This window comes from Anabas testudineus, chromosome 9 (assembly GCF_900324465.2).
Source record: "Anabas testudineus chromosome 9, fAnaTes1.2, whole genome shotgun sequence".
In the NCBI taxonomy this organism is placed as follows: domain Eukaryota; kingdom Metazoa; phylum Chordata; class Actinopteri; order Anabantiformes; family Anabantidae; genus Anabas; species Anabas testudineus.
The window spans coordinates 18723290-18747746 of NC_046618.1; the positions used below are offsets into that span (position 1 = coordinate 18723290).

At 42.3% G+C, this 24457-nt stretch overlaps 1 protein-coding gene across 2 annotated transcripts; it reads left to right on the forward strand.

The window, feature by feature from the left end:
• Nucleotides 1–22906, forward strand: LOC113150690 (protein FAM214B). 2 transcript variants are annotated; one of them, XM_026343309.1, is made up of 11 exons: nucleotides 1–356; nucleotides 10562–10721; nucleotides 15028–15208; nucleotides 15512–15697; nucleotides 16558–17884; nucleotides 18984–19042; nucleotides 19371–19470; nucleotides 20137–20295; nucleotides 20963–21031; nucleotides 21185–21390; nucleotides 21743–22906. In XM_026343309.1, exons 5-11 carry the CDS (start codon nucleotides 16718–16720, stop codon nucleotides 21894–21896), a joined length of 1914 nt encoding a protein of 637 aa, XP_026199094.1. In that variant the 5' UTR covers nucleotides 1–356; nucleotides 10562–10721; nucleotides 15028–15208; nucleotides 15512–15697; nucleotides 16558–16717; the 3' UTR covers nucleotides 21897–22906. The 2 variants fall into 2 exon arrangements, with proteins under 2 accessions (XP_026199094.1, XP_026199096.1); XM_026343311.1 differs by lacking the exon at nucleotides 10562–10721.
• The last annotated feature ends 1551 nt before the right edge of the window (nucleotides 22907–24457 follow it).

Sequence of the window (24457 nt, forward strand, 5' to 3'; positions counted from 1 at the left end):
TTTCAGGCAAAGGGTGAAACAACGAAAACAGCTGCGAGTACAAAAAATAAAAAAAGGACAGGCAAGGGGAGGAAGGGACGTAATCATCCAACAAGCAAGCTATGTGGCAAGGCAGAGTGGGAGGACGAGGCTGAGACTGTCCGAGTATTTCACCCATGACTCGTCCAGCTAAGGTGGCTTACGGCTTTTAGCTTCGTTTTTCCGTCCCATGACGTTAGCAACCTGGAATCCAACAAGGCAGCAGCCAGCACGGCAGAGAGATAACAAAAAGGCCAAACTCCCAGACGACAGGGACGCCTCAGTTCAGACTGCAAGGCTGTGTTTTCCCCTTCTGAGCACGCCTCTGTTTTTGTTGGGTGAGTAGGCTTGAAATCTTTACATCTAGCAGGCTAGATGATGAGCTACCTCATCATTGTGTGAACTTTGAAGATAGCTATTTATGGAAATGACACAAAGATTCAGCCTATTTCATCATTTCTGTCTGTTTTCACTTAAATGCTTGCGCCATGGCCGTGCATCCGATCATTTTCTTAATTAATATGTGGGTCTGAAAAAGGAAGAATGACAGGAATCCAGCTTAAGCCAGCTGATGACCTGACAGTAGCTTGCAGGGTGTAGGGGGCGTTCCCTTGCTTTGTCTTTCCTCCCAACTCTTTCTTTATGTATGTGTGTGCATGCAGTCTGCAGTCTGCAGTGCTTAGGGACAAAGTGGCATAAGACCCAATGTATTAATCACCACTATGGCAATATGCCTCTTATTAAAATGCATGTGCAAATGTTTAATTTAGTCATAAATGCACACATGTCCTTTACGTGTTGTGCATTTGGATTTGTGCAACAAAGGGGAATCAGCCAGAACTGGCATATATAGCTCTGTGAGATTATGCCTGTAGCTCAGCAGGTGGAATAATGATGATCACTGTAAAGCTTAGAGGAGAGAGGATAGCACTGAGTGCAGTGGGTGTATTGTTCCCTTGGAATGCACTTGGGAGTTGCATCATGCAGTACAAGGAGCATTGATGTTACCATTAAACTCTTACTGTAGTAGTCTATGTAGAAAATGTATTAAGTGACAGAGTAGAGACAATTACAACACAGTGTTAGAATTTCCAACTGGGATGCACTGCCTTCCTTTGTCCTCACAAGCAGGTCATGATGGCTTTGATATACATTAGGGACACGTGTGTGCAGTCACACTCATTCTATCCCTGCAGCACATGTGCACATGAGACCGACTCAATGCACATTGTCACGTCAGCTCCAGCTGCAGGTCTTCATTTTTCTCTTTCTCTTGCTTGTCCTTGTGTTACGCTAGCAGTCCCCCCCCCCCTGCATCCTACCTCTCTGTCTGGGAGAAACCAGTGGGCTATGTCCTCAGCTGAGTGTGACGTCATGCAGCTTTTTTACTGTAGTCAACCCTAAAGGCGAGGCGCATGTTGTTCGGCGGTGCTGGGTCTAGGTTTGTCCTGAGCACAGTCCCTGTTTGACCCAAGTTATTTAACGCTCAATTACGTTGGGGAAATAAAAGGGGAGAAATGAACTCAGTCTGCTCAGGAGAGACAAAGGCAGAAACAGAGGAATCCTGTCACATCAAAAGAAACAGGAGGGAGAGAGGGATCAAAAACTCAGACAGGATCAGTGTGGAGCATTTTTAGCATGGAAAACTGCACCAGGAATCCCAACTGAAGACTGGCTTGTTTGCTTATATTGTGGATAACTGCCAATACATTTAACCTTAGAGAGATTGTTTGTTGTATTGTTTATATAGTATGTTTATTGCTATGCCAAGTGCATTGACTTAAGCAATGCTGTGGCCGTGAGAAGCCATGTGTTTTCTCATGTGAATATTGCATCTTGTAGGGTTGTTTAGAAGATGTGAAGGGCCTAGGTTATGGTCAACATTATGCTGACTATAAGAGCCCAGTTTTACCTCATTGTGTATTAATATAAGAGGCCCAGACCAATACTCTTACCGCTTATTTCAAACATTGGTTTTTGAGTGGCTCTTCTAACCATGTCTGCAGTTCAGCTACAGTACACATTAATGGCTTGAAGTTAAGGGAAACCATTTAGCCTGTGGTCACCTGTGCTTTCAGCCTATGTTTATGTTTCAGCCCATACCTCTTAGGGCCATCTGACTAAGTGGCTATAGTTCATGGTTGCAATTCTCCTTTTTAGCTTCTGTACCTGGCAGCTCTTTGTGTGTGTGCAAAGTGGGGGTGGCTATTAAACGCTTTGAGCTGATGAAGCCTTGTTGTCAGCCCTACAGTGTGTCTCTGCAGGATTTGATGTCAGAGATTACAGATGATTATGTAGGTTAGACCCAGTACTCAACACAGCTCTACGGCTGTATTGATCTCAATTGTGTGTGTGTGTGCGTGTGTGTGTGTGTGTGAGAGAGAGAGGAACTGAGTATGGATTCACGTATTGTACTTGTATCCTTAAGAGTGGACATTACCTCTCTTAAATGAAGGGCTATTTAAGCATTATGGGTTATGTTTAAGGGTAGGGGAAGGGAATATAATTGTACACGCATGTATGTGTTAATACGTGCTTTAATACATAGCTTTAACCCATCATCAAGAACCACCACTGAGTGGTAGACTGACAGGAACAATGCTTCTCTCTTCTCTTCCTATCTTAAAAGCAGAAATATTACCTCTCATAGTTGCTTCCCTGAAATGTAATGTCCCTTTTTATACATCAGTATGTAAATTTACAAAGTTGTTTGTAAAAATTCCTCTATTCGCATGACCCCTTATGAAGACAGTGACTGAATGGATGCTATATCTTTTGTGGAAGTGGCTGAAAATTGTGTCTTTTCATCAAACCAAATCACTCTACACTTAAAACGCATTAGAGAAAGCTTCTTGAAGGAAGGTATTTAACAAATAATAAGGACTCATTCCTGAGCTCCAGAAATAGCACAGCTTTGTCTGGTGCCACTTCAACCCTGAAACCCTTATTCTGTTAACTCTAGTCTTTACACACACTTCTGTGTACAACCCCGCCACACACACACTAACAGAGCTTCAGGCATACCACCGAACATCAGTTTGTCCATATAACAGTCTGACTATAAGAGTAACTAGTTAGTCCTCTTACAAACCTGCAGCGTCCATGTGTTTCTGACTTGGTTTTCCTCACATTGACCGACAGCAGATAACAGATTAATCTATTTATAGAGCACTGGAGGGAATGCCAATGAATTGACGGATGCTTGGTTTAAGTCTATTGACAATCAGACCAAATAGCAATGTAACACTAGCATAAAGACTCAAAATAACAAATGAGGTACTAGTGTAGTATTTTATTGTAGGTTTTATATGTGAATCTTTTCAGTCCCATCTTGAACAGCTCAAAAAGCTTTCACAGGTGCACCGCTATGTTTCATCTCTCCAACCGGGATTAAATGTTTTTTAGTATATTACCTCTGACTTACCTTGTGAGGAGTGGATACTGCTTGTTAGAGAACATGAGTACAATACTTGCAGAATCAAAATGTTGAGAATTGGCTAAAAACTAATGGTTAAAATTGTATTATATATAAAAGATATTATATATTTAATACAAATGAGGATTGAAAAAGCTCAAAAAAGGAAGAAGGAACTCAGCATCACACCTTATGAGAGACAATCTCTCCTGTTAAGTACTTCATCTTTGTTTTTGTGTTTGGTGGCTATAGTGGCAGTCTTATTTAAACACATCTGACAACAGAGGGCCAGAGAGAGACAGGGATGGCAAGGTGACAGTACCATCTGCTGAATAAATCAACATGGTCTGACATTACACCCAGAGAGGCAAAGCCCCTTAATATCCAGTTCTGTACAGTGTGGGTATGTGTGAGATTTGTCTCCGTTGTCTTCAACTTTAGTAGCAGTGTTTGTGAATTCACATTTAACTCTTTTATTGTTTACTATATAGCTGAAACAATTAGCTAATCTACAAAAAGAAAGACAGGGATTTCCTGCAACCGGATTTTATTTCAGCTTGTATACACATAATATAATGTTAAACTGAATGTCTCCGGGTTTATGGTGGTTAGTGTGGCAAAACGAACCATTTGAAAGTGTTATTTTGGGTTTTTGGAATCTTTGATGGGCAGTTTTCATGACTTTGTGGCATTTTTAAAGGCTAAATTAAGCACCAATATGTACAACTAAGATATCTACAGTAGTTGGAAAGTGGGATTTTATAAAGTGTCTAGGTTGCAATAAGACAATTATCACAGCTCAGACACCACAGTTGGTCAAGGACTATTGTTTGCTAAACTAAATCAGGATTGATTGTATTTGTTGTTTATTTATAGAAAAAGTCTCAGTGGAAAACTAGTGTAATATGTGTTGTTTAAAATGTGCAGTATGTGTGTGTCAGTAGTACTGAGCTATTGAAGGGCTTTTATACTCATAATTAAATATATGGGTACAACCGATGAAACAACAATGTCTAAAAGTCCAGTGGGAGTTTCATACTAAATTCTAATGAATGACTTCAAGGAAATACACACACAGACTAAATATAATTGTGTGTTTGAACTATTCTGCTCCAGGGTTAATTATTTTGAAAGGCAGATGCATTTCTGTGCATTATATAGGGCAACTTAGAGCTTATCAAGCGAAGACCTACTCACTCTCTACCCTTGCCCTTCTCGTCCTTGTGTTGTTCCCTTTGTCCATTACTCTCCAAAATGTTGTCATTTGTCTTGTTCCTCTTGCCTAGCATCAAAGCCCTCCATCACCCGGTGCTGCTTTTATCCCCATCTCTCCATCTTGCAGAGGCTGAGTATAAATGACAGGCCCGAGCGTCTGCATGCATCATTTGTCTCTTAAATTAACTTTTATATAGAATGAAAGAACATTTCCCAGTGGAAAACTATTACATCCGCTCCCAGAAATTAATCAATAATATAATTTTACAGCTTGCAATTGTATGCTGGGTTAAATTAAAATCACCAGTGACTTTCAGATTGAGATCTGAAATGGATAGGAAGTGTTCTGCATTAATGTTTTTAGTGTTTAGAAATTGGAACTAGAAGTATGCTGGGTTCAGCTGATAGGCAGTTGTGTTTTTCCTGGCGAAGAACAAACACAATTGTGTATTTCCTGAAAACACCAGTACTTCTCATGTCCCCAAATATTACAACTGCGATACATAGAAACACATTCAGGCAGTAGGAGTGCATGTGTTTACGTATGTTTGTTTTCAAAGTCAAGTAAAAGGCTAATCACAATGCAGGCTCGTGGAAAGAAATGTAGCCCTGATGCCTTTAGTTTATTAATGGGGGATGCAAGTATCTGTGTCTTTATTTGTGCAGTTGCGGTTGTGGTTCGTGTTTGTGAGTGTTCCTGGATGGTCTTTTAATCAAAACCAGGAAACAGCTGAGTCGGAGTGTTTTTGTCCTGGATCCCGTTGATGTGTTTTTATCCAAACACCTTCACAGACATAGAGAATAAACTTTACTTCTATTCACTTTGTGTTGTTCTACATTTCTCTTCCAGAAACTCATATTATCAAGTAATCTAAGATACAAGATAAAGCTCGGTGAACAAGCCACATTAAAAGGTGTCTGTTGAAACGTGTAAGAAATAATGTAATTTTAAATAAAAAAAAAACCCATCAGTTTAAGGCAATATGCTGTCAGAGGTTTACACGATTGCAATGGCTTGTTTCAGGCTTAAATGAGTAGAATGTGCTTAATTAAAAGAGTATGTTAGACTTACTGAACTGAAGCGGTACTTAGCGAAGCTTGTAGCACATCAGTCATTCATACTACATCTATCTATCTATCTATCTATCTATCTATCTATCTATCTATCTATCTATCTATCTATCTATTTATCTATCTATCTATCTATCTATCTATCTATTTATAAGGTAAATGGAGTTTATACAGCTCTGCCTTAGCTCTAACACAGTAGCAACTCTTCTGGCACTAAAGCTTCTCATTATGAACTGCTGCTTAACTGCTGCAAGTGTGTTTGTGTGTAATGTGTGTCTCTGTTGGACTAGTTCAGGATTAACCCAAGCCAGACCCTCCTCTGCCCTTCAGCCTCTAATGCCCCCAAACCAAAATGGTTAGAAGTGGAGCCTCTCTCTGTCTGTGTTGATGTATGAGGGCGTGCGAGCTTCACTGGTGTTTACCTTTAACACATTAAGGTCATTGTAAAGTTGTGCTTTCCTTGTTGTTAAGTGATCACACACTTTAGCTGGTAACCGATCTTTAGTCAGGTTGTGTGGTTAAATAGTGACAGTGTGGGCTGGTTAGGTATTAGAGAGATAGCAGAGAAAGTTTTTTTTTTCTGTTCCACTCTCTGCCCAGATGGCAGGCTAGACTACATTCACCCACTACATATTTGAGAGGTTTAACACTAACACGCTGTGCGAGTTCACCATGCATGAAAGAGAATAAAGGAATTGATTTTAACTGAATGATTATGCTCAGAAAAAAAAGACCCAAAGGCCAGGAGACGGAGGTGGAAGGAGGTGGGGGGGTGCACGTAGACGCAGAGGTGAAGAGAGACAGAGGCGAAAATACAGGCAGCTGAATTCAGGGGAAAGGAGTGAAGGCTGAGAGGGAGGAGAGGTGGGGAGAGGTGGGGAGCGAGCTTTATTTCCTGTCCTCCATGAATAGGCAACATATTTCTCCACAGCATTCCACCCACTGAGCTGGCCCGGACTGTCACCAAGACTCAGGCTGCCGCACTCCTCCCCATCTATGCATTTTTTCCCATTTCACTGCAACGCTCCCCTGTGAGAGAAGTAACAAAATCATGAGGTTGAAAACAATCTTAGTGGTCAATAGTTATTCTACATTAGATTCAGATAATGAACGGTGGATGAAGAGACATATTTGGTAGCAGAAAAAACAAACAAAGTTATTTTAAGAATGTTTTATTTGAACAGTGTGGTGTTTAAAATCGACTAACTTGTATAAATGTGCAACAATGTCTATTTCCTGCTCTGCCCAATTTAAACCTGACCCCACATCTCCAATTTGACCCTGACCATTTCAGTTGTATTGGTTAAAAATATCTGGCTTGTTTGCATAAATGAGACAAGTACACACACACACTCGTGCGCACATAGATGTTGTCTGGGCAGAAAAAGGTAAATGCTTGTGCTTAAACAGTCCATTTTCAGTTATGTGAGCTAATTTGTCAACACACAGCTGGTCAAACATACCCTTCCAGAGAGAGTTCATCTCAGCAGATTGTTCCAGGACTTTACAAATGTAAATATAAAGAAGCCACTATGGTTAGGGAAACGACCTGCAGGGACTGAGGAGGGTAAAGTTTGTTTGTGGGATTTGCGATTGGATTTAGCAGGTAAGCATTTTATTCAGTTCCACTCTGAAATCTAGCTGCCTAAAAGAGGAAAGTGGGACATACAGGACGCTGGCCTGCAGAGATGTAAAGGCCCAAATGCTAAAAATAAGAAGCAGTTAATGTTATAACCACTTGGACACATATTACTCCAGAGAGTGTCAAAATAATACAGTGTAGAAGATGTGTAATTAAGATGTATTACACTTATTAATCCACCTGAATGTCACAGTAAAATCCCACAAACTGCATGACAAAATTCAAGATTCATGACTTCCGTGCAGATATTAGCCATGAAAATTGCCCTGGCACACCGGAGCTTTCTTGATGTCCACTATTTCAACAGTGTGGTTCGAGCACATCCCCTCTCCGAACACACTTACACACACTTTCCTTTCACACCCTTCCTCCACCTCTCGTTTTCCTCTACTCCTTTTGTTCTCTCACTGTTCACACGGGATGAATCTGACCTTGTTTTCAATATTTAAAACTTCTCATTCAAAACTGTCTGTCTGACTATCAGATTTTCTCTTTAGAGGGTTTGGGTCGGTACAGTCAGATTTGAGCTCTTCAGTTTTTTTAAAGCTGCTGGGTAAACCCCGCACCAATAACCACAGCTGATGCTGCTTCCAGGGGCCTAGAAAAACAAGTTATGTGCCTGTGATTCACGTGCCGTGACAGAAAATCCAACCCCGTCATAGTCAGACAGACATCGAAACAATCACCGCTGTGCTGTCAAGTCAGGATTGCGTCAACGCGTGTGTTTGTGTGATGGAAGGTGAGTGAGTGTGTGTGTGTGTGTGTGTGTGTGTGTGTGTGTGTGTGTGTGTGTGTGTGTGTGTGGTTTTGTTTTTATGCTGCTCTCTCCTCAGCTGGACTCAGAGTGCCCTTGCATGGGGGAGGCTCTTCTTAGAGAAGTCACACCCTCTTTGGCAAATATGGAAGGGAACATGGTCTCTTAAAGGGACAGAGGTGTGTCTGTGTGTGTTTTTTATAAGCTGAAACACAAGATCCTAAATGTAGGGCTGCTTGCAAGAAGAAAGTCCCCCATTATTCATCTTTTCCTTTTTGAAAGCTTTACTGCCAAACGCAGCAGCCGAGCCTGTTTGATGACAGTAACCTCGCCTCACTTCAATCTTCCTGTGTCAGTTTATCTTCCTCTGTCTTTCGAACTGTCACTGTCTCATACACCCTCCACCTCCCCCTTCTCTGATCTCCCCTATCCCCACATCTCTATATTTGGAGGTACGCAGTTGAAGACGTGTCTTGTTTTTCCTGCCTTCTCCCTCCTCACTTTTACTGATCACACACGCACACAAAGAAAAAATTGTGACATCCTCCCACATGTACCACGTCCACCTACGAGCGCAGTACACATGTGTAGAAGCAATTAGTCATAATCAACTAACTAATCAAGGCATATTTAGTTCACTAACCTCAAATCACAAGTTTCACTTTAAGAGACTTAAAACATGTACAATGACAATATATGTGACACTGTCTAAGCTGGTGAAGGAAAACCTCATGAAACATCCAATAGCTCTTCTGTATAACAGAGAATATATCTGCTCAGCAACAACTGTCAAGTGTAAATTTCCCATCAACAGACACGGGGTGTCACAGATGGAAATCGAGCAGGAGGTAGAGCTAGATGAGGAGTCAGTGGAAGACAGTGTCTGAAGCACAAAGAGACAGAGAGCTGATGTGTAAGACATGTCTCGACCAGCTCACATCAGATAACAAGTCAACTCCGATTCCCTAAATAAGGATAAAACATGACCTGGTAGGTGTGTGTTTGTGTCTGGAACTAGTCTGGAACTAGAGGGCCCGGTTAAGTTGTGCACTAAATACGTGTTCTTTCGCAGCTTGTGTGTTTTGTGCACAGTGTCCTGGGTCGTCTCCACCCACAGCGTGTGTGTAAGTTTGAGGTGAGAGGACGCAAATGTGCGACGCACTGTGTGTACTTTAATCTCACCACGCTGTTCAAAACAGCTCTGACCTAGTCAACACGCTGTTCATTATTAGCTAACAGATGACGGCAACACACACACACACACACACAGCTGAGGCTGCTCCTGGTACTCAGCTGATAAACTTTTTTACTTGCACTTGATTCTCTAACTGGACCTTTTTTTTTTGTTGGGGTAAGCTACAGGTGCTGTGTACACTTGGTGCTACACTCGGAGTGGCTTTGTGTTTAAGTTTGTGTGTGTGAGTGAGTGTCGGAGAGAGAATAAGAGAGAAAAGGAAGGGGGATGGTGTATTTGATAGGCGTTTGCATCCTATTTGAGGCATTAAGTCCTGTATTAACAGACACACAACCACATGTGGTTGACCTACTGTGGGAAGTTTAACACTGTACACAAACTGTGTGTACAGTGTGAAGCTGGCAAGGACACACAAACACACACACACACACACACACACACACACACACACACACACACACACACACACACACACACACACACACACACACACACACAGACAGACGCTGTTTGGGGAAAGTGCTCTTTGGTCTTGTTCTCTACTTTTGCAGAACAGGCTTAGCAGGAGCTGGTGGGTGGGGTTTCCAACCTTTACTTCCCCCCCTGGCCAATCAAGAACTCAGCAAGTATAGCTAACCCCCCATTTTCTCTATCCAATCACATAGCAGCAGTAGCTTACCCCCCCACCCCTCGCCTGTATGCCTTCACTGCTGAGTGCGCAGAGCATGCCTCGCTCTATCAGCTGATAGGAAACCAGCAGAAAGAAAACACAGAGAGAGAGAGAGAGAGAGAGAGAGAGAGAGAGGTTAGAGAAAGGGTTGAAAGGAGGGGCCTGAGACTAAATTAAGGAAGAGAGCCTAAAGAAGAGTACGAATGGGAGGAGAGGATAAGGAGAACGCTGGTGTATGAAGTGGCTTTTGTGTTCAGGATATTTTGGAGGGCCATGAATGAGAGAAAGGAAGAAAGAGAGCAGTGGGGAGCTGGAGACAGAAAGGGGGAAGCAGGCAAAGAGCGGCACGGGCGGGGGGTGAGAGTTGCTGGTGGGTTTTTAATTTGTGTATGTGTGTGACTGAGGGTGGAGAGAGGCAGACAGGAAGACAACAAAACACAGAGAGAGAGAGAGAGAGACAGACAGACAGACAGGGACAGAGAGCTAGTGCAGGTTGTTGGGCATCCTGACAGAACGGTACGAGCCGAGGCAGACGGAGCGACTTGACTTTGTCTTTGTGTTTTTCAACACAACCCATTCAGGAGGAAGGAAGCAAAGAGACAGAGAGAAGGCAGCCTGAACCGGTGTAAACAGAAGCACAGAGGAGGTGAAGAGAAAAGAGTCACCCATCGCACCGCCAGCCGAAACAGAGGAAGGAAGAAGCGAAACAGAGAGCGAGATAAACTACATCTTTCTGAGAGGGTGAGTGTCACAACTTGTCCCGCTGTCAAGTCTGGCTGTTGCTCCTGTGGATCGCTGTCATATTGTCAGCTGGACTTGGGTGACTCAACGTCTCCCAAAATGGCTTCACGAGTGGCAGACAGACAGACACACAGGCAAACAGAGGGAGGGAGAGACAGAAAGGGACCCCACGTCAAACAGCATTCTCAGCAACTGTGACACCGAGTCAGCTTAGTTCAGTTCAGAGTGCCGCCGGAGTACAGCATGTGTGTTTGGTGTGAGATTGGGTAACCCTATTTCAACTTTACCTCTCCTCTTCTGTCACGTTCTGTCTGCCTTTGCCACTTCCTGTCTACTGTTTTTGTCTAACACTCACAGTCACACACAGACACGGAGTGGCAGTGTCATTCCCCCCACCTTTGTTCACAGTGATGTCAGATTTCCAAACTTTTCCAAACTGGCTCGTCAACAGGTGACTGATCCGCAGGAGCACTGAGCATCACCTCCCTTTGTTGGAGAATGTTTACATTAGTCGCGAGTTTATCAGCCTCCAGGCGCAGCACAAGCCTGGGGAGTAGCTCGGGCGGAGTTCTGCTAACAGCTGATGAGAAAGTTAGGGCGTTTGGGAGGCGGCTTACTTCATGCTGATAGTATCACACATCTGTTAAAGGTTATACTATATGCAGACACACACAGAATCTGTATAATATATTGTGGACAAAAGGAATTATATGTCAGCTGTGGTCTCGTCCACATCCATACATTTTACAGACAGCTGGCTTTGAGGTCTGAACCATCAGCAAACCTCAAATGACAACTTTGTGTTTACTTTTGACTGTGTGTGTGTGTGTGTGTGTGTGTGTGTGTGTGTGTGTGTGTGTGTGTGTGTGTGTGTGTGTGTGTGTGTGTGTGTGTGTGTGTGTGTGTGTGTGTATATTTTATTCAGAGTGCACAATGTCAGCAAAGCATGTAAACGTACACTGTCTGGTACTGCACATACTGGCACATACTGCCACTCCGGCTGCTTCTTTCTCTATCTAGTGACGGATAGGTGTCTCCGGCTGCTCAGTGGAACTGACAGAGTGTACGTGTGAGTTATTTCCTACACATAGTGAAGAGCCCTGTTTGCCTTCGCAACATTTAACCACCACCCATACCACCACTTATCCCCCCGGGGCTCCTGATGTGCAATAAGTCATCTGACCCAAGACTGCTGGCTTTTGACCTCATGACCACAGTCTTCTTGGGCCCGACTGCTCACACATTTGTATTGACACAAAGTGATGCTTATGTGCTGACCAATATACATTACAAAGATATATGTCCACATAACTCAGTAGCTAAATGTCCCCCTTGATGTGACAACATTTACGACAACCATTACTAAAATCATTTCTGCTGTGCGTCTAGTTATAACTAAATAAATGGACCCCCCCCTCTCCACTGTCTCATTTAAGACTGATAGCTAACAAGTCGCAGAACGGGTGCACTGTAGCCATGAAGCTCTACCTTCTTCCACTGCTTTCCTCAGTGTCTTTAACTGAGCTGTATTCTCTCTCCTCTCCCCCATCCTCTCTCTCCTCTTTCCGTCTCCGTCTCCGTCTGCCTGCTTCATCTCACCATTTCTGTCTGTTTCTGAATCACTGCTTGCTGGTTCACTTCCAGAGGATGCTGCAGATGTTGCATTGAGCTTGCACCTGGCCTGCCAATGATGTGTGAAGTCGTCATGCTTCATGTCAGCAGCATTCAATCTAGACGTTGTAAGATGAATTTAATGGGTGCTGATTGCTTTATTTCATAGTAGTCATAGGAATTAAATGATGGTAAATATAATGATGATATACAAATAAGAAAACAAATATTTTATTTAACCATATTAGGGAAGCAGGTTTATTTATTTGTGAGGAATTATTGCAGTTTGTTTTGCACATTTACAGTCCAGCAAAGAAAGCAAATCACAAGCTGAAATTCCTAAGTAAATTTTTTTACATTGTTTTCATATCCTTGACTGTGTGCGTGGCATGCAGTCAGTGTCAGATCACACTGTATCACATAGATTAGATGTCAATATAAGAAAATTGTCTATGGTGGCAGGTGCAAGTCTGAGTGTATTCTGAACACTACAGTGTTTCATCAGTGCATTAATGGAGTTCTTGAGTTCTCAAAGTGGCACACACATCCAGCAACTTGAAGCCTTTCTTGGGGTGAAGCCAGAGCTATTCCCCCCCTCTCTGCTGGCTCATGCTCTGGATCGAGCTTGCAAAGGGTTGGGCACCGCCTAGTGCAAAATAAGGTCAGAAATCCAGTGGGACCTAGCACAACGCCTTTAGGTGCTCTCACTGAGCTCTGACACATGCATAGATTATAAATAAACATTGCTGACTCCTGTCTCATTCTTCCCCATCCCCCACTCCCTGTTTCCACCCATGGATACTCGCTCTTGAGATCCCACCTGTCCCCAACAAAATGAGACAATTCCTCGTGTTATGTTGATTGAGCTCACACATGAAAGTCACGCTACCTAACTTTTGTCATTTGAACTGGTAAATTAACCAGATATCCCTGTTTGACTGGGAGAGCTGTGGTTTAGCTGTACGCTGTTCCCCACCCTAAGAAATATTTGTAAAAATTTCACATGGCCACATGGTTTACAGCATTTGTCTTGTTGTTTAAGCTTGGGGGCAGCAACCAATCTGTGACTTTTAACTTTTTGTTAGACAATATTAGCATGTTCTAACTTGTTTGTGGTAACGTAATACTCAAGAAACCACCACCAGATTAGTAATTTCGTGGCACTTTTGGTTAATGGGTGATGTTTGTACGTAGGCATACATCTGTGGAACATGGATTTTCTCAAAGGTAAACGCTGTGACTGCATAGGGACTGTATAACGTGTTAATAATTTAAGGTGAGATCATCAAAGTGTGATTCAGTGATCTGAAAGCATGGTTACTTGATGATATCATTATACCTCAGTGTTATTATGTATGTAGGGGGAAGTAGAGGGTCACTCTGTCTGTATGTCTCCCTTAATGTGCCTTTGTCTGGGCCACTCTTATTTATCTGTCCTCTTTGACAGATGATCCCTCCTTTCTTCTTGAAGCTGAAGTCTGTATTGTGTGGAATGAATGGAGAGCCAAATAACCTGAAACACAATACACAGTCATGTTTGTCACTTGATCACTACATGCTGTGTTTGGGTAGCAATTTGGACATTTTATTACTACATTTCGCACAGTGGATGCAATTCGGGCGAGTTTCAATCTAGCAGAAAATACCCTTAAATGAATCTTGTTACTGAAGCTCTTCATGCGTCATCAGAGTTTCAACATGATGACTCCAAAGGAAATGCAGAGAAGTGAAGTAACTAGTTGTTGTAACGTGGGTCTAAATAGAAACCAACTGTATTTCTCTTATTTATGGATTTCTCCACTATGACAACGGGGTAATAGGCAGTTTAACTTCGTGCTTGTGTTGAAGACTACTCCAGTTGTCATGTTACATTTCAAGCTTTGGATGAAATGTGACTAAACTACATGACAACACTTAGGTTAGTTTATTGCGCCTGCTCTAGCTTAATAGAACAAAGGCCTTTAGCACGCTGTGGTAAAATCTTTGGCTGGCCCTACACGCCCCATGGAAGACGACCACTCTGTTGCTTTTCTAGTTATTTTCTTGGAGAAGCATCTTTGCCAGTCTCCCTCTGCCCCTCCAGCACCCATCCAAACCCCCACCCCGCTCCCCACTCTCTTTGTGGCCGAGCACAAAGGAGCCGTTATCCTTGGGCTGCTGGTTGCCATGGCAACAGCTCACGGTGACTCCAGCCCCCACATCCACTACCCCACATTGCCAAGTTCTGGTCCAAGTGGGTCAGGAAACAGCCCGGTTCTCTTGGCCTGGCACCATCTAGTGCCAAGTTAGCAGTGGAAATATCAACTCACTGCTCCAAGATGGCTCCAAATGGGGTATTTAGTATTGGAAAATAAAACTCTATAATATGTATCCCTCTTTTGAGTATTTAAATGATAAGGAGTTAGATTTTTTTTTTATTGATTTGATTTTTATGTTCTCAAGTTCAGTTGTTGTCTTAAATATTGACTTCCTGGCTGTGCCTTTATCTGCAGTGTACATCTGTTGAAATATTGACAGGTGTGTGGGAGTATGTGCTATTCTGTGACATTCATTTTGGTAGGGTGATTTCTAATAGTGTACATTTTGTCATATTCTGTGTATGCATGTTTGTTTCCAGGAGGACCATTACTGGTAAAGCAAAAACAACTGACTGATCGCTAATTTGATTGGTTTCTATGTGTTTCTGTCTCTTCAGGGATTCAGGGAGGAATGATCCTGTCATGATGCCACAACTGTGCCACACCCTGCGCCTAGGAAACCAAAGAGGACGTATCTGGCTATCAGCCAATCATAGAGGGAGCCCCAATAGAGTTAATTTCCCTTGCTGTTCAGAGACATTTCCTTTTATGAGCCTCCTGCATTACTGACACTCAATAGTAAGTTTAGTAGTACTGTAGTAAGTTTTTTTGCCTTGAGGCCGATAATTTGATCCAAGTGACTCAATACAGATTGTTATAGTTAATGTCTTTCTTAAACAAACGTAATGTACTTGACCAGTTTGTTGCTCGACCAAGTTGCTTATAGCTCTCAATGATTATGATGATCTTAGAAATGTATCCCAGATGTTCAGCTACATGCTGTCAAAACACACTGTAGTAACTTGGAATAATAAAGCGTAATACAGGTTACATGATGCTATTTGCTCTGGTCTAACCACCAGTCTTTTTATTTCTCCACAGGTCATAGTTCCTCTGGAGTCCTTATGTTTTCCTGATTACCTGTCTTGGGATGTTGGCATTGTTTTGTGGCAGGTGCCATGGAGATAGACAGGTTCCTTTAGTAGGCCATTTTAGACACAACTTCCAGATGTTGTGCCAGATGCAGCTTGTTCACACGCTAAGATTTAGACAAGGACGGGCACAGAGGTGAGGTCCTAATCTTCCACATTTCCTTCAATGTGTTCTTCAGTTTATGCTAGTTAATGCAATTAAATGGCTGAATTAAAGCTGAAAGTTTCTGAGTAGAGTTTAGACCTTATGTTCCATCGGACGTTATACACTCATATGTATAAATATGTGGACCACATTTCCCTTTGTGAGGCAAAATTACATTCTTGTGACAGAAGACTTTAACCACCTACACCTTGTTCAGACAACACCACAACATAGTGAAACCATGACATCATAGTCATTTAATTTTAAGTGTCAAGTCAGTGTGTCAAAAAGGATGCATGTCATTCCTCTGCTGTCACGATAAAGAAAATCAAAAATAGTGAAACATCTTTGATGATTTAATCTTGATTCGCTTTTTCTTTTTTTAACATGTTTTTTTGTTTTGTTTATGTAAACAAAACAATTGACATGCTTGGCAGCACCAAACAAAGGTGAATGTCGTCACCAAGCATGTACCAGAAGCAAGTGGTGTGAACTGACGCACTGTTTATATATAATAGACATGATTTACGGCTTGGTATGATTCATGCTGTTTATCTGTGGAAGCCAGTCAGGACTCTGCTAAGTGGAGAACTGTTCAGGACAGGAAACCCAGCATACCGTTTGAGCTGACGTGTTAATTGTTTTCAGATATGTAGCAGAAAGTATAATAAAACAAAAGCATTGGTTCAAATCCCTATTTTCAGAAATCGCACATGACGTAACATATTATATATCATTGTTGACGTCCTAGAAAACTGCAAAGCCCTGTTGTCCATTGAAGTTTTTAAGGTATCATCTTGTCATCCCTATGGCTTTATTGAAATAGTGATTCTGTATTTTGTTCCTCTCAGGTGCTGTGCGGCTCAGCTTCCTGTTTCACACGGTTTAACAGTACAGCAGGAACTATAAGACTTCCCATTCCTGTGGAAGATCTTGCTCTGCCTCCTGACAACCCACTTCATCCCGTTGCACAAAAGTTAGTTAAGACTCTTGATCTCCAAAGTAGAAACCATGCGGCACATTCACGTTGAGCTAGCTCACAAAAAGACCCCGTTAGAGCTTCCAGCCCAGGAAGGGGACCTTCCTCCGTCTACATCACAGGACCTAGACCCTGGGGTCACATCGGGAGCACCTAAACACTTTGGCCAGGAGGAGTTGCGGCTCCAAAAGGTCTACCAACTCTCCATTTTCTCCCAGTTGGGGGGATTTTCTACCTCCACAGAATCCCAAACCGATGCTCAACAGAAGCCTGTTCGGTTGGGCGTGAAAAGGGGCCTAGAGGAGCCCCAGTTGACTCATAAGCGCCCTCACCTGGGAGACAGGGATGTGTTGGAGGGAGGAGTGCTGTGTGGGTCATCCCCAGTTCAAGGGATGGGGTTAGCAATGAGCCCCAGTGGGTCTGGTTCTGCATACTCTTGCACACAATTGGAGCACAGAGACTCCGAGGGGGGACTGTCACCTAGGTCTCCACCCCTCTCCCCAACCCACAACCCCTCTAGACGCCCGAGTCAGCACAATCATGATAGGCCCATTCCAGAGGTATTTGCTCCACTCTCACCTAAATCACCCCAAATGTGTGACCCACATGGGCATCCCTGTGACCAGGGCCTTTCTCTCGGAAGCTCAGTCAGAACTGAGCCCCCTAATGGGAGCCGTACACCCACTTACTCAATAGGAAGCCCTGGAAACGAGAGCTGTAGTAATGGGTCATCTGGAGGACAACCCAGTCCCCAGTTATATGAAATGCCCATGTATGACACTCCAAACCCTACCAGCCCAACCAGCCCTCCTGGTCCTTTCTCACCCCCACACCACACAGAGCTTCAGGAACCAGGGGAAGCCACAGAATGGGAAGTTGGACTTGAATCCTCCCCACCTGAGCGGAGTGCCACTCAGGCTGCTGCCTCCACCTCTAATGGTCTGGCTTCTTGGGAGAAAACACCCAGCACTAATGGCCACCGTCTATCCTCTGGAGGCCACTGGCCAGCCAAAAAGAGGCTCCTATCCCCAAGTGACACCGGGGAGTCATGCTCAGAAGATGAGGGACCCTCCACGTCCAAGAGAAGCAGGCTTTCAGTGCTGGCTTCGGGACTTGGTCCAGCCTCATGTCGTAGCACTGATGCTAAAGCTGCCCCTTACTGGAACCACCTGCTGCCCTCTGCGTGGGATCAGCCTAAGGTCAGCACATTAACATATTGTACATACACAAACACACATTATACATCTCTTAGAAATGTGCTTTGAGTTAGACAAAATGCAAAATAACGTTTTAGAGCAAGTGTTTACACATGTAAGGAAATATTATGAAAATCCAGATATTATTCATCATAAAGTCAGTTAGAATTTGCAGCCTAATACATTGCTTTTATTCTAAAATAATACCTAGAACACCATATGTGGAGGCACGTAAAACCTAGAATATAATCAGGAATAGCTGTTGAAAGCCGGTGATTGACGGCAAGATACTGTATGTGTGACCCTTAGCGGTCCTGGAAACTAAGAGAGTGAGATTGAGGCATAAATAAAGAGAACTAAGAGAAAGAGTAAAAGTGACAGAATGAAGTGACGGTCAGCTTATTATCACGACACGCTGGAACAGGCCGAGTAGCTCCAGAATAAAGCCCATTGAGGGAGCGTCCATTGTTCCGCAAACGAGTGTGCTGTGTCTCTCATACACATGCAGAGGGTGTGCTACTGGAGACAATAGAGGTCACTAGTTGGGTTTCGTACAGTGTTAGTTACTAGAGGTGTTAGTCAGAGGAGCACAGGGAGACAGATGGAAGAAAGACGAAAAGAAACAACTTACAGACAACAGACAGAGAGGACAGTAAAAGAAAGAACTGATTTATTTTTTTGTAAGTAAAGGATAGAACTGGATATTAAACAGACAGAATCCTCTAAAATGTCACACGTGGTTTTGATCAAGTGTGATGATGCGGCAACTAGCTGACAAAAAAACTTTGTTAATGTTAAAGCCAATAAGGTAACTATGAGCGAAAGGTTTGCTGCGAGCAAATGGCTACCAGGTAGCTCCGAGTTGGAGTCGTCTGACAGTTGGTTGGCCTTTATGATGAATGGCAGCCTGGAAATGGGGATTGTTTGTGCATGCTCAGTAAGTAAGAGGACACCTGAAATTCAGGGCAACGCAGAAACACTTATTCTTTAATGGAAAACCGTTGTCTTCTGAATGTGTCCTGGACAAATTTACAGTTATTTTCTTTACATTTCATGCTGTTTAAAGTTTGATCATTTCTAATTTTGTCTACTTTTTATTCAGACTTCTACTGAATGCACAAGATCATCGAGACGACTAAAAAGTGGGCTGCGGTTGAAAAGGTGAGTCATGTTTTTGACAGATCTATTTAGAAATATCAATATAAGGAAGATAAGATTACTAAAGTAGTAGATTACGAGTAGAATGTGATGGATGAAATTGGTTTAATATCAATCAGGTTAAATGCAGCAAAAATAAACGGAGGGAAAAGCATGGGATGGGCAGTTAGGGCAGGTTGTATGTTATTCTAAATTAAAGGGTTTTGTGTGTGTGTGGATTTCAATACTCAGACACATTCAGAGCCAAGTGACATTTTGGGTAAGACAAAATTAGTGTAATCTGAACCACTAACCGCTGGTCTGTTTTCTGTGTGTTTGTGGTCATATTCAGTCGGCAGCTGCGCAGCGGCAGACACACAGACTCCGGCCACTCCACACGATCCAGCTGGCCCTCATCTTCCATCAGCAGATCGCTCCTCGGCAACTTTGAGGTACAAGTTTTTAAATATTATTTTAGCAACTTCGGGAGGGAAGTAACTACTTTTCAACAAACACACACTTGATAAGATCCTGGTTATTTCTTGTTGAGTAAAAGTGAAATACCTACTGATTTTCTGTTATTGCCTTGTTTCCTTGAACTGAACTGTAATCATATTCAGAACTATATTTTTAATACATTGTTTAAAAAGTATGTTTTTAGTGAAAAGAACACATTTAGGTATCTGATTCGTGGGATGTATGATAAATACCACTGTAAATGCAGAAAAAGAGTTGGTACCACTATAGCCGGTTTAGTTTAGTCTAAAATATTGTCTTTATTTCATTGTGTGGCTAATTTAAAGACAGGAAATTCTGATATAGTCACATTAAAATTAGTTACATGAGGTAAAAATTACAGGTCACATTATTGCTGGTAAGCTCATGTATATTTTATCATTGTTTCTAACACCACTTTGGTTGTAATTAAAATAAATACATAAACTATGGGTTTTTATGGATTTCACTAAGTAGGGTTTTGATTCTATGGTCAGATCTGACTCGAGACTATAACAATAAACCCCGTTGCTAATAAACCCCATGCTTTTGCAGTATAAAGAGTCTTGAAAGCTTCCCGTTCATGACTGTATCCGCTCTCCTCTTGGTCCTGTGTGTTGCAGGAATCCATACTGAAAGGACGATTCTCCCCGTCTGGTCAGATCGAAGGCTTCACGGCAGAGATTGGTGCCAGCGGCTCCTATTGCCCACAGCATGTCACCCTGCCTGTGCAGGTTACATACTACGACATCTCAGAGCACAGCGCACCCTCACCCTTCCTGGTCAGTCTTTGTGTGTGTGTGTGTGTGTGTTTGTGTGTTTGTCTGTGGTTATGTGCATGCTTGGTCAAGCAAAAACAGTACTCCAAACTGAAAACCAAGACTGTGTATTTTACTGGACAGGGAGTTTGTTTGCTAGTATGAAAGTAAAAAAACAAAAAAACAGGTGTGTTTCCAGAATTCATGTATCACATATATACTCATATAAGATCAGCACGGACTACGGGACCAGCACTACAATGCGAACAGCTTCCACACTGCTTACAAGAAGTCTTAAAATGTGTCTGCTGCTAGATTGGACCATTTGGAAAGCAGCTGTTCTGCTTCACGCCTCATGCTGACTTTGAGTTGTTGTGTATAAAAGCGGTGACTGTCAGACCTCTTTTGATTCAGCTCTTTGAACTGTTAATTACATTTAGTACAACTCCATGCTGTAGTTACAAAGGCTACACCGTGATGGATCTCAGCAGTAGATCAAACCAGATAGGAAAATTACTGTTATACTGCTATCATTCAGCTGCTCCATAAACGCTTTTATCTCAATACATTTAATCAAGATCCTGATGTTTGAGTGCACAGCTATTAAAATTAAAGGAAAAAGCACCATTTCATTATTAAAATGATAGAGGATGTTTACTTAGTGCCATGTCTGTGTGCCTGTCCCTCACAGGGGGTGATATCCCTCGAGCCTCTTGGAAAGAAAGGATACAGCATACCCAAAGCAGGGACCATTCAAGTGGTGGGTTTGCTTTTTCACTCAGCTTTCAACAGTACATGTGTTACCACAATGTTTAAATAGTGATGACGAACACACGTCTTACACTTAAATTGAAACCGTTACTGTGTACTATACAATGTAAAATGCTGACTGTGGCCTGATCTGTCTCGTTAGACCTTATTTAATCCCAACAAAACTGTGGTGAAGATGTTCCTGGTGACCTACAACTTTGGCGACATGCCCGTCAATCACATGACGTTCCTGCGCCACCGTATTTTCCTGGTGCCTGTGGAGGAGGGGGTTGAGGGGAAAGGCGAGGTGTCTCCAGGGAGTGGAGTGTTGGACAGGAAGAAGATCCTCTGCTACCTGATACATCTCAGGTATGACTGAGGTTTCAGCTGTTTGCCCTTTTTTTTTACACCTAATATTTTAAAGTCATTTTACTTATTCATGGTATGTTACTCCACACTATTAGATTTTCTCTAAATGTTAGAAGCTTATTTATGTGCCTGAAATAATTAGTTGTGTTTTTTTGGAACATGTGAAAAAAGTTAGATGAGGGCTTTTACAATATGTACAATATATGAAAACTGCATGCACAAAATTTAATTATACATTTACCAAATACATATTAAAACTATTAATTCAAAGCTTTTCATGAACACATTTAGTAGTTTAATATAATCTTATAAAAGGGTTTTGCTAATATGCTTTGGGTTCTGTCCCTCTCAGATTCCAGAGCTCCAAATCTGGGAAGATCTACTTGCACAACAATATCCGGCTGCTATTCTCCCGCAAATCCATCGAAGTGGACACAGGGATCCCTTATGAGCTGAAATCTTTCACCGAGGTGCCAAGAAACCCTAAATACTCTCCCCGGGTGTGACCCCAGCTTGACACTTTGACCCTTCCCAACGCAGCCCCTCCTGTGCTTCCAAAAGCGGAGGGAGGGAAGCAAACAGACTGCTAGAATGATGGACACAAAACTTGATAAGACTTGATGAGACACGCCACATGCACACAAAACTCACATGCACATATCATATGGTGGTGGTAATTGGAAAAGTCCCCCTTTTTTATGCATTCATTCTCCATTAAAAATGAACTGAGATTGAAAAAACATCACTCAAGCAAACATGGCATTCCTTATATCTTCCAAACTCTGGAGATATTAACAATTAAATAAATATTTCTGTGGTAGCAGTCTAGCATGCATGCAATTAAAAGCAGGACTTTCTCCAGCACCTTCATCTGTAAAAAAAAAAAAGAAAGAGAGGCACAAACGCTGACATACAACAAAATAGACTGACGGAGTCACATGCATCACACACCACATACGTCACAGCTCAAACACTTCTGGTGGCAACTCTCTGAGTTCAGTGTTAACATGCATGCCTTGTGACTTAAAACACCTGAATTTTCCTCTAGTGCCGTATCACACTGTCCTTCACTCTGCCTACAGCTCCAGCCGCCTCATTGGACGCGTCATGTCCACAAGTTTGGATTTGACAAAAAAAAACACTCAGACTGAGTGAGGTTATTCACCTGTTACCCCTCCCAAGATTCACACACACCTGCTGGCGTGCGCAGAGGAGCAGAGACACAAACACTAGTGAAGGTGAAGGCAGAAGCATCATTAGCTCTGTCGATTGGATGTCTCCTTATACTAAAAATAACATCATGATTTGACCAAACTCAGGACCTCTGTTGAATAATAAATTTCTTTTCTTACTCACCATGGTTCATATCACTGTGTAGTCATACCATGGCTTGAATAACAGGGGGATCCTATCATTATATGTAGCCAGACTGAGGGACACTGTGGTGTTTTCTTCTTTTAAAAAAATGTATTCTTTTTAGATTCTGTTCGGAACAGTGTGATGTTGGAGCAGAAAATGGGAGGAAAAAAGAGACAGTTGTCAGACAAGCTGTAGTATTTTTAATTTATGTTTTCGCAAATGTCTTAATAAGCAATATGCTGCACAAAGTAGAGTGTGTTTTTTCAGCCGGACGAGCTTTCTCTCTCGAGGGGGTATAGCGAAAGCAGAGAACTGAGAGTGAGGGGGGGGGGATGGGAGGAGGGAGGGAGGGGTGGTGGGGTATTTAATATGGGGAAAAAGTCTATGTATATTTAAAAGAATAAACTCTGCGACTGGCCTCTGTGTGTGTTGTTTCTCACTGAAAGTCATTACATAAACACACATTTTATTTTATTTTGTTAAAAGTAGAAAAGCCATCATTAGATTACAGCAGACTCCATTCGAGTTTCATGTTACAGTCAGAAGTAGAGTCGGTTAGGTTTGCTTTAAATGACTTTTAATTTGAAAGCAATCTGGGACACTTACTGAGATGGAGTCTTCTTCTTCTTTTTTTTTTTTTTTACCATAATTCAATTCCATTGTGTCACATCTGAGAATTAGCTGCAAACATCAGGACAGTTCACATAGAAAAGTAATGTTCCACCAGCCTTGCATAAGTTGTTTAATTATACTACATTCAGTGTGAACTTTTATAGTTGTGAGTGCATGTGTTATGGTAAATCCATGTTTGATATATAGAGCAGAGCATATTTTGTAATATAAATCTATTTGAGAGCAGCTTTTAAACTGTAAAGTACTTCCTCTTCGGACTTCTTCTTCACTGAAACCGCTCAGACTTTTTTTCTGAATGCATACTGTAAACCCAACAAATTGTGCTAAATGCCATTAATTCCATACGACCAACACTGTCGCAGCATTTGTAATTAAGAACAACCAAGGTCCAGAGGAGCTCTGCTCTGTTTTCGGTTAAAAATAAATGAACCTACCCACCTCTCTCGTCCACCAGCCCACACAAACACAGTTATTCATTAACACATCAGTGCTGCTCCCAAGTTGTGTTTCTTCCGTGGCTCCAAAGGCTCAGATGGATGTGGCTAAACGCTGTAACCTTTACCCAGAAGGGAGGGGGCTGGATAAAACCAGCAGTCCCAGAGAGAGCTGTGTTTATGGGAGAACCTGAGAGGAAAGGTTACGGAGGAAGAAACCCCCATGTTCACAGGGGAATCATTTTCATGCTTCTTCTTACCCATCTCTCTTTGTATAGCTTTTTAAAGTCTTCCCTCACTTTTCTTCATTACTCATAACTGAACATTTATTGAGGTTTAACTTTAGCATCATTGGCAGAACTATCTTGAGACGGGGACTGAGGCTCTGCTGTCACTTCACCTGTGTGACAACAGCACTTGTGATCCCACATGCTGACTTGGTTCAAGGGACTGTCTCCAAACATTTTCTGACCCCTGGTGATGAGTTGTGGTGCTGCAGCTCTACATCCAAGTCTGCAGTAGGACATCCCGTTTTCTCTGTTGCATCAGTCATGCAGTTGAGGCCCAAACAGGTCTTTGTTGCAGATTCACTATTCCGCAATAGGTACATTCCTATAAATAATATTTTTTAGCTTTAATCA

Bases quoted from the DNA above. Each gene is read 5' to 3' on its own strand.
- LOC113150690 (XM_026343309.1), top strand. From the start codon at position 16,718: ATGCGGCACATTCACGTTGAGCTAGCTCACAAAAAGACCCCGTTAGAG. The intron at 19,043-19,370 runs GTGAGTCATGTT...GGTCATATTCAG, and splicing joins AGTGGGCTGCGGTTGAAAAG to TCGGCAGCTGCGCAGCGGCA. The intron at 21,391-21,742 runs GTATGACTGAGG...TGTCCCTCTCAG, and splicing joins TGCTACCTGATACATCTCAG to ATTCCAGAGCTCCAAATCTG.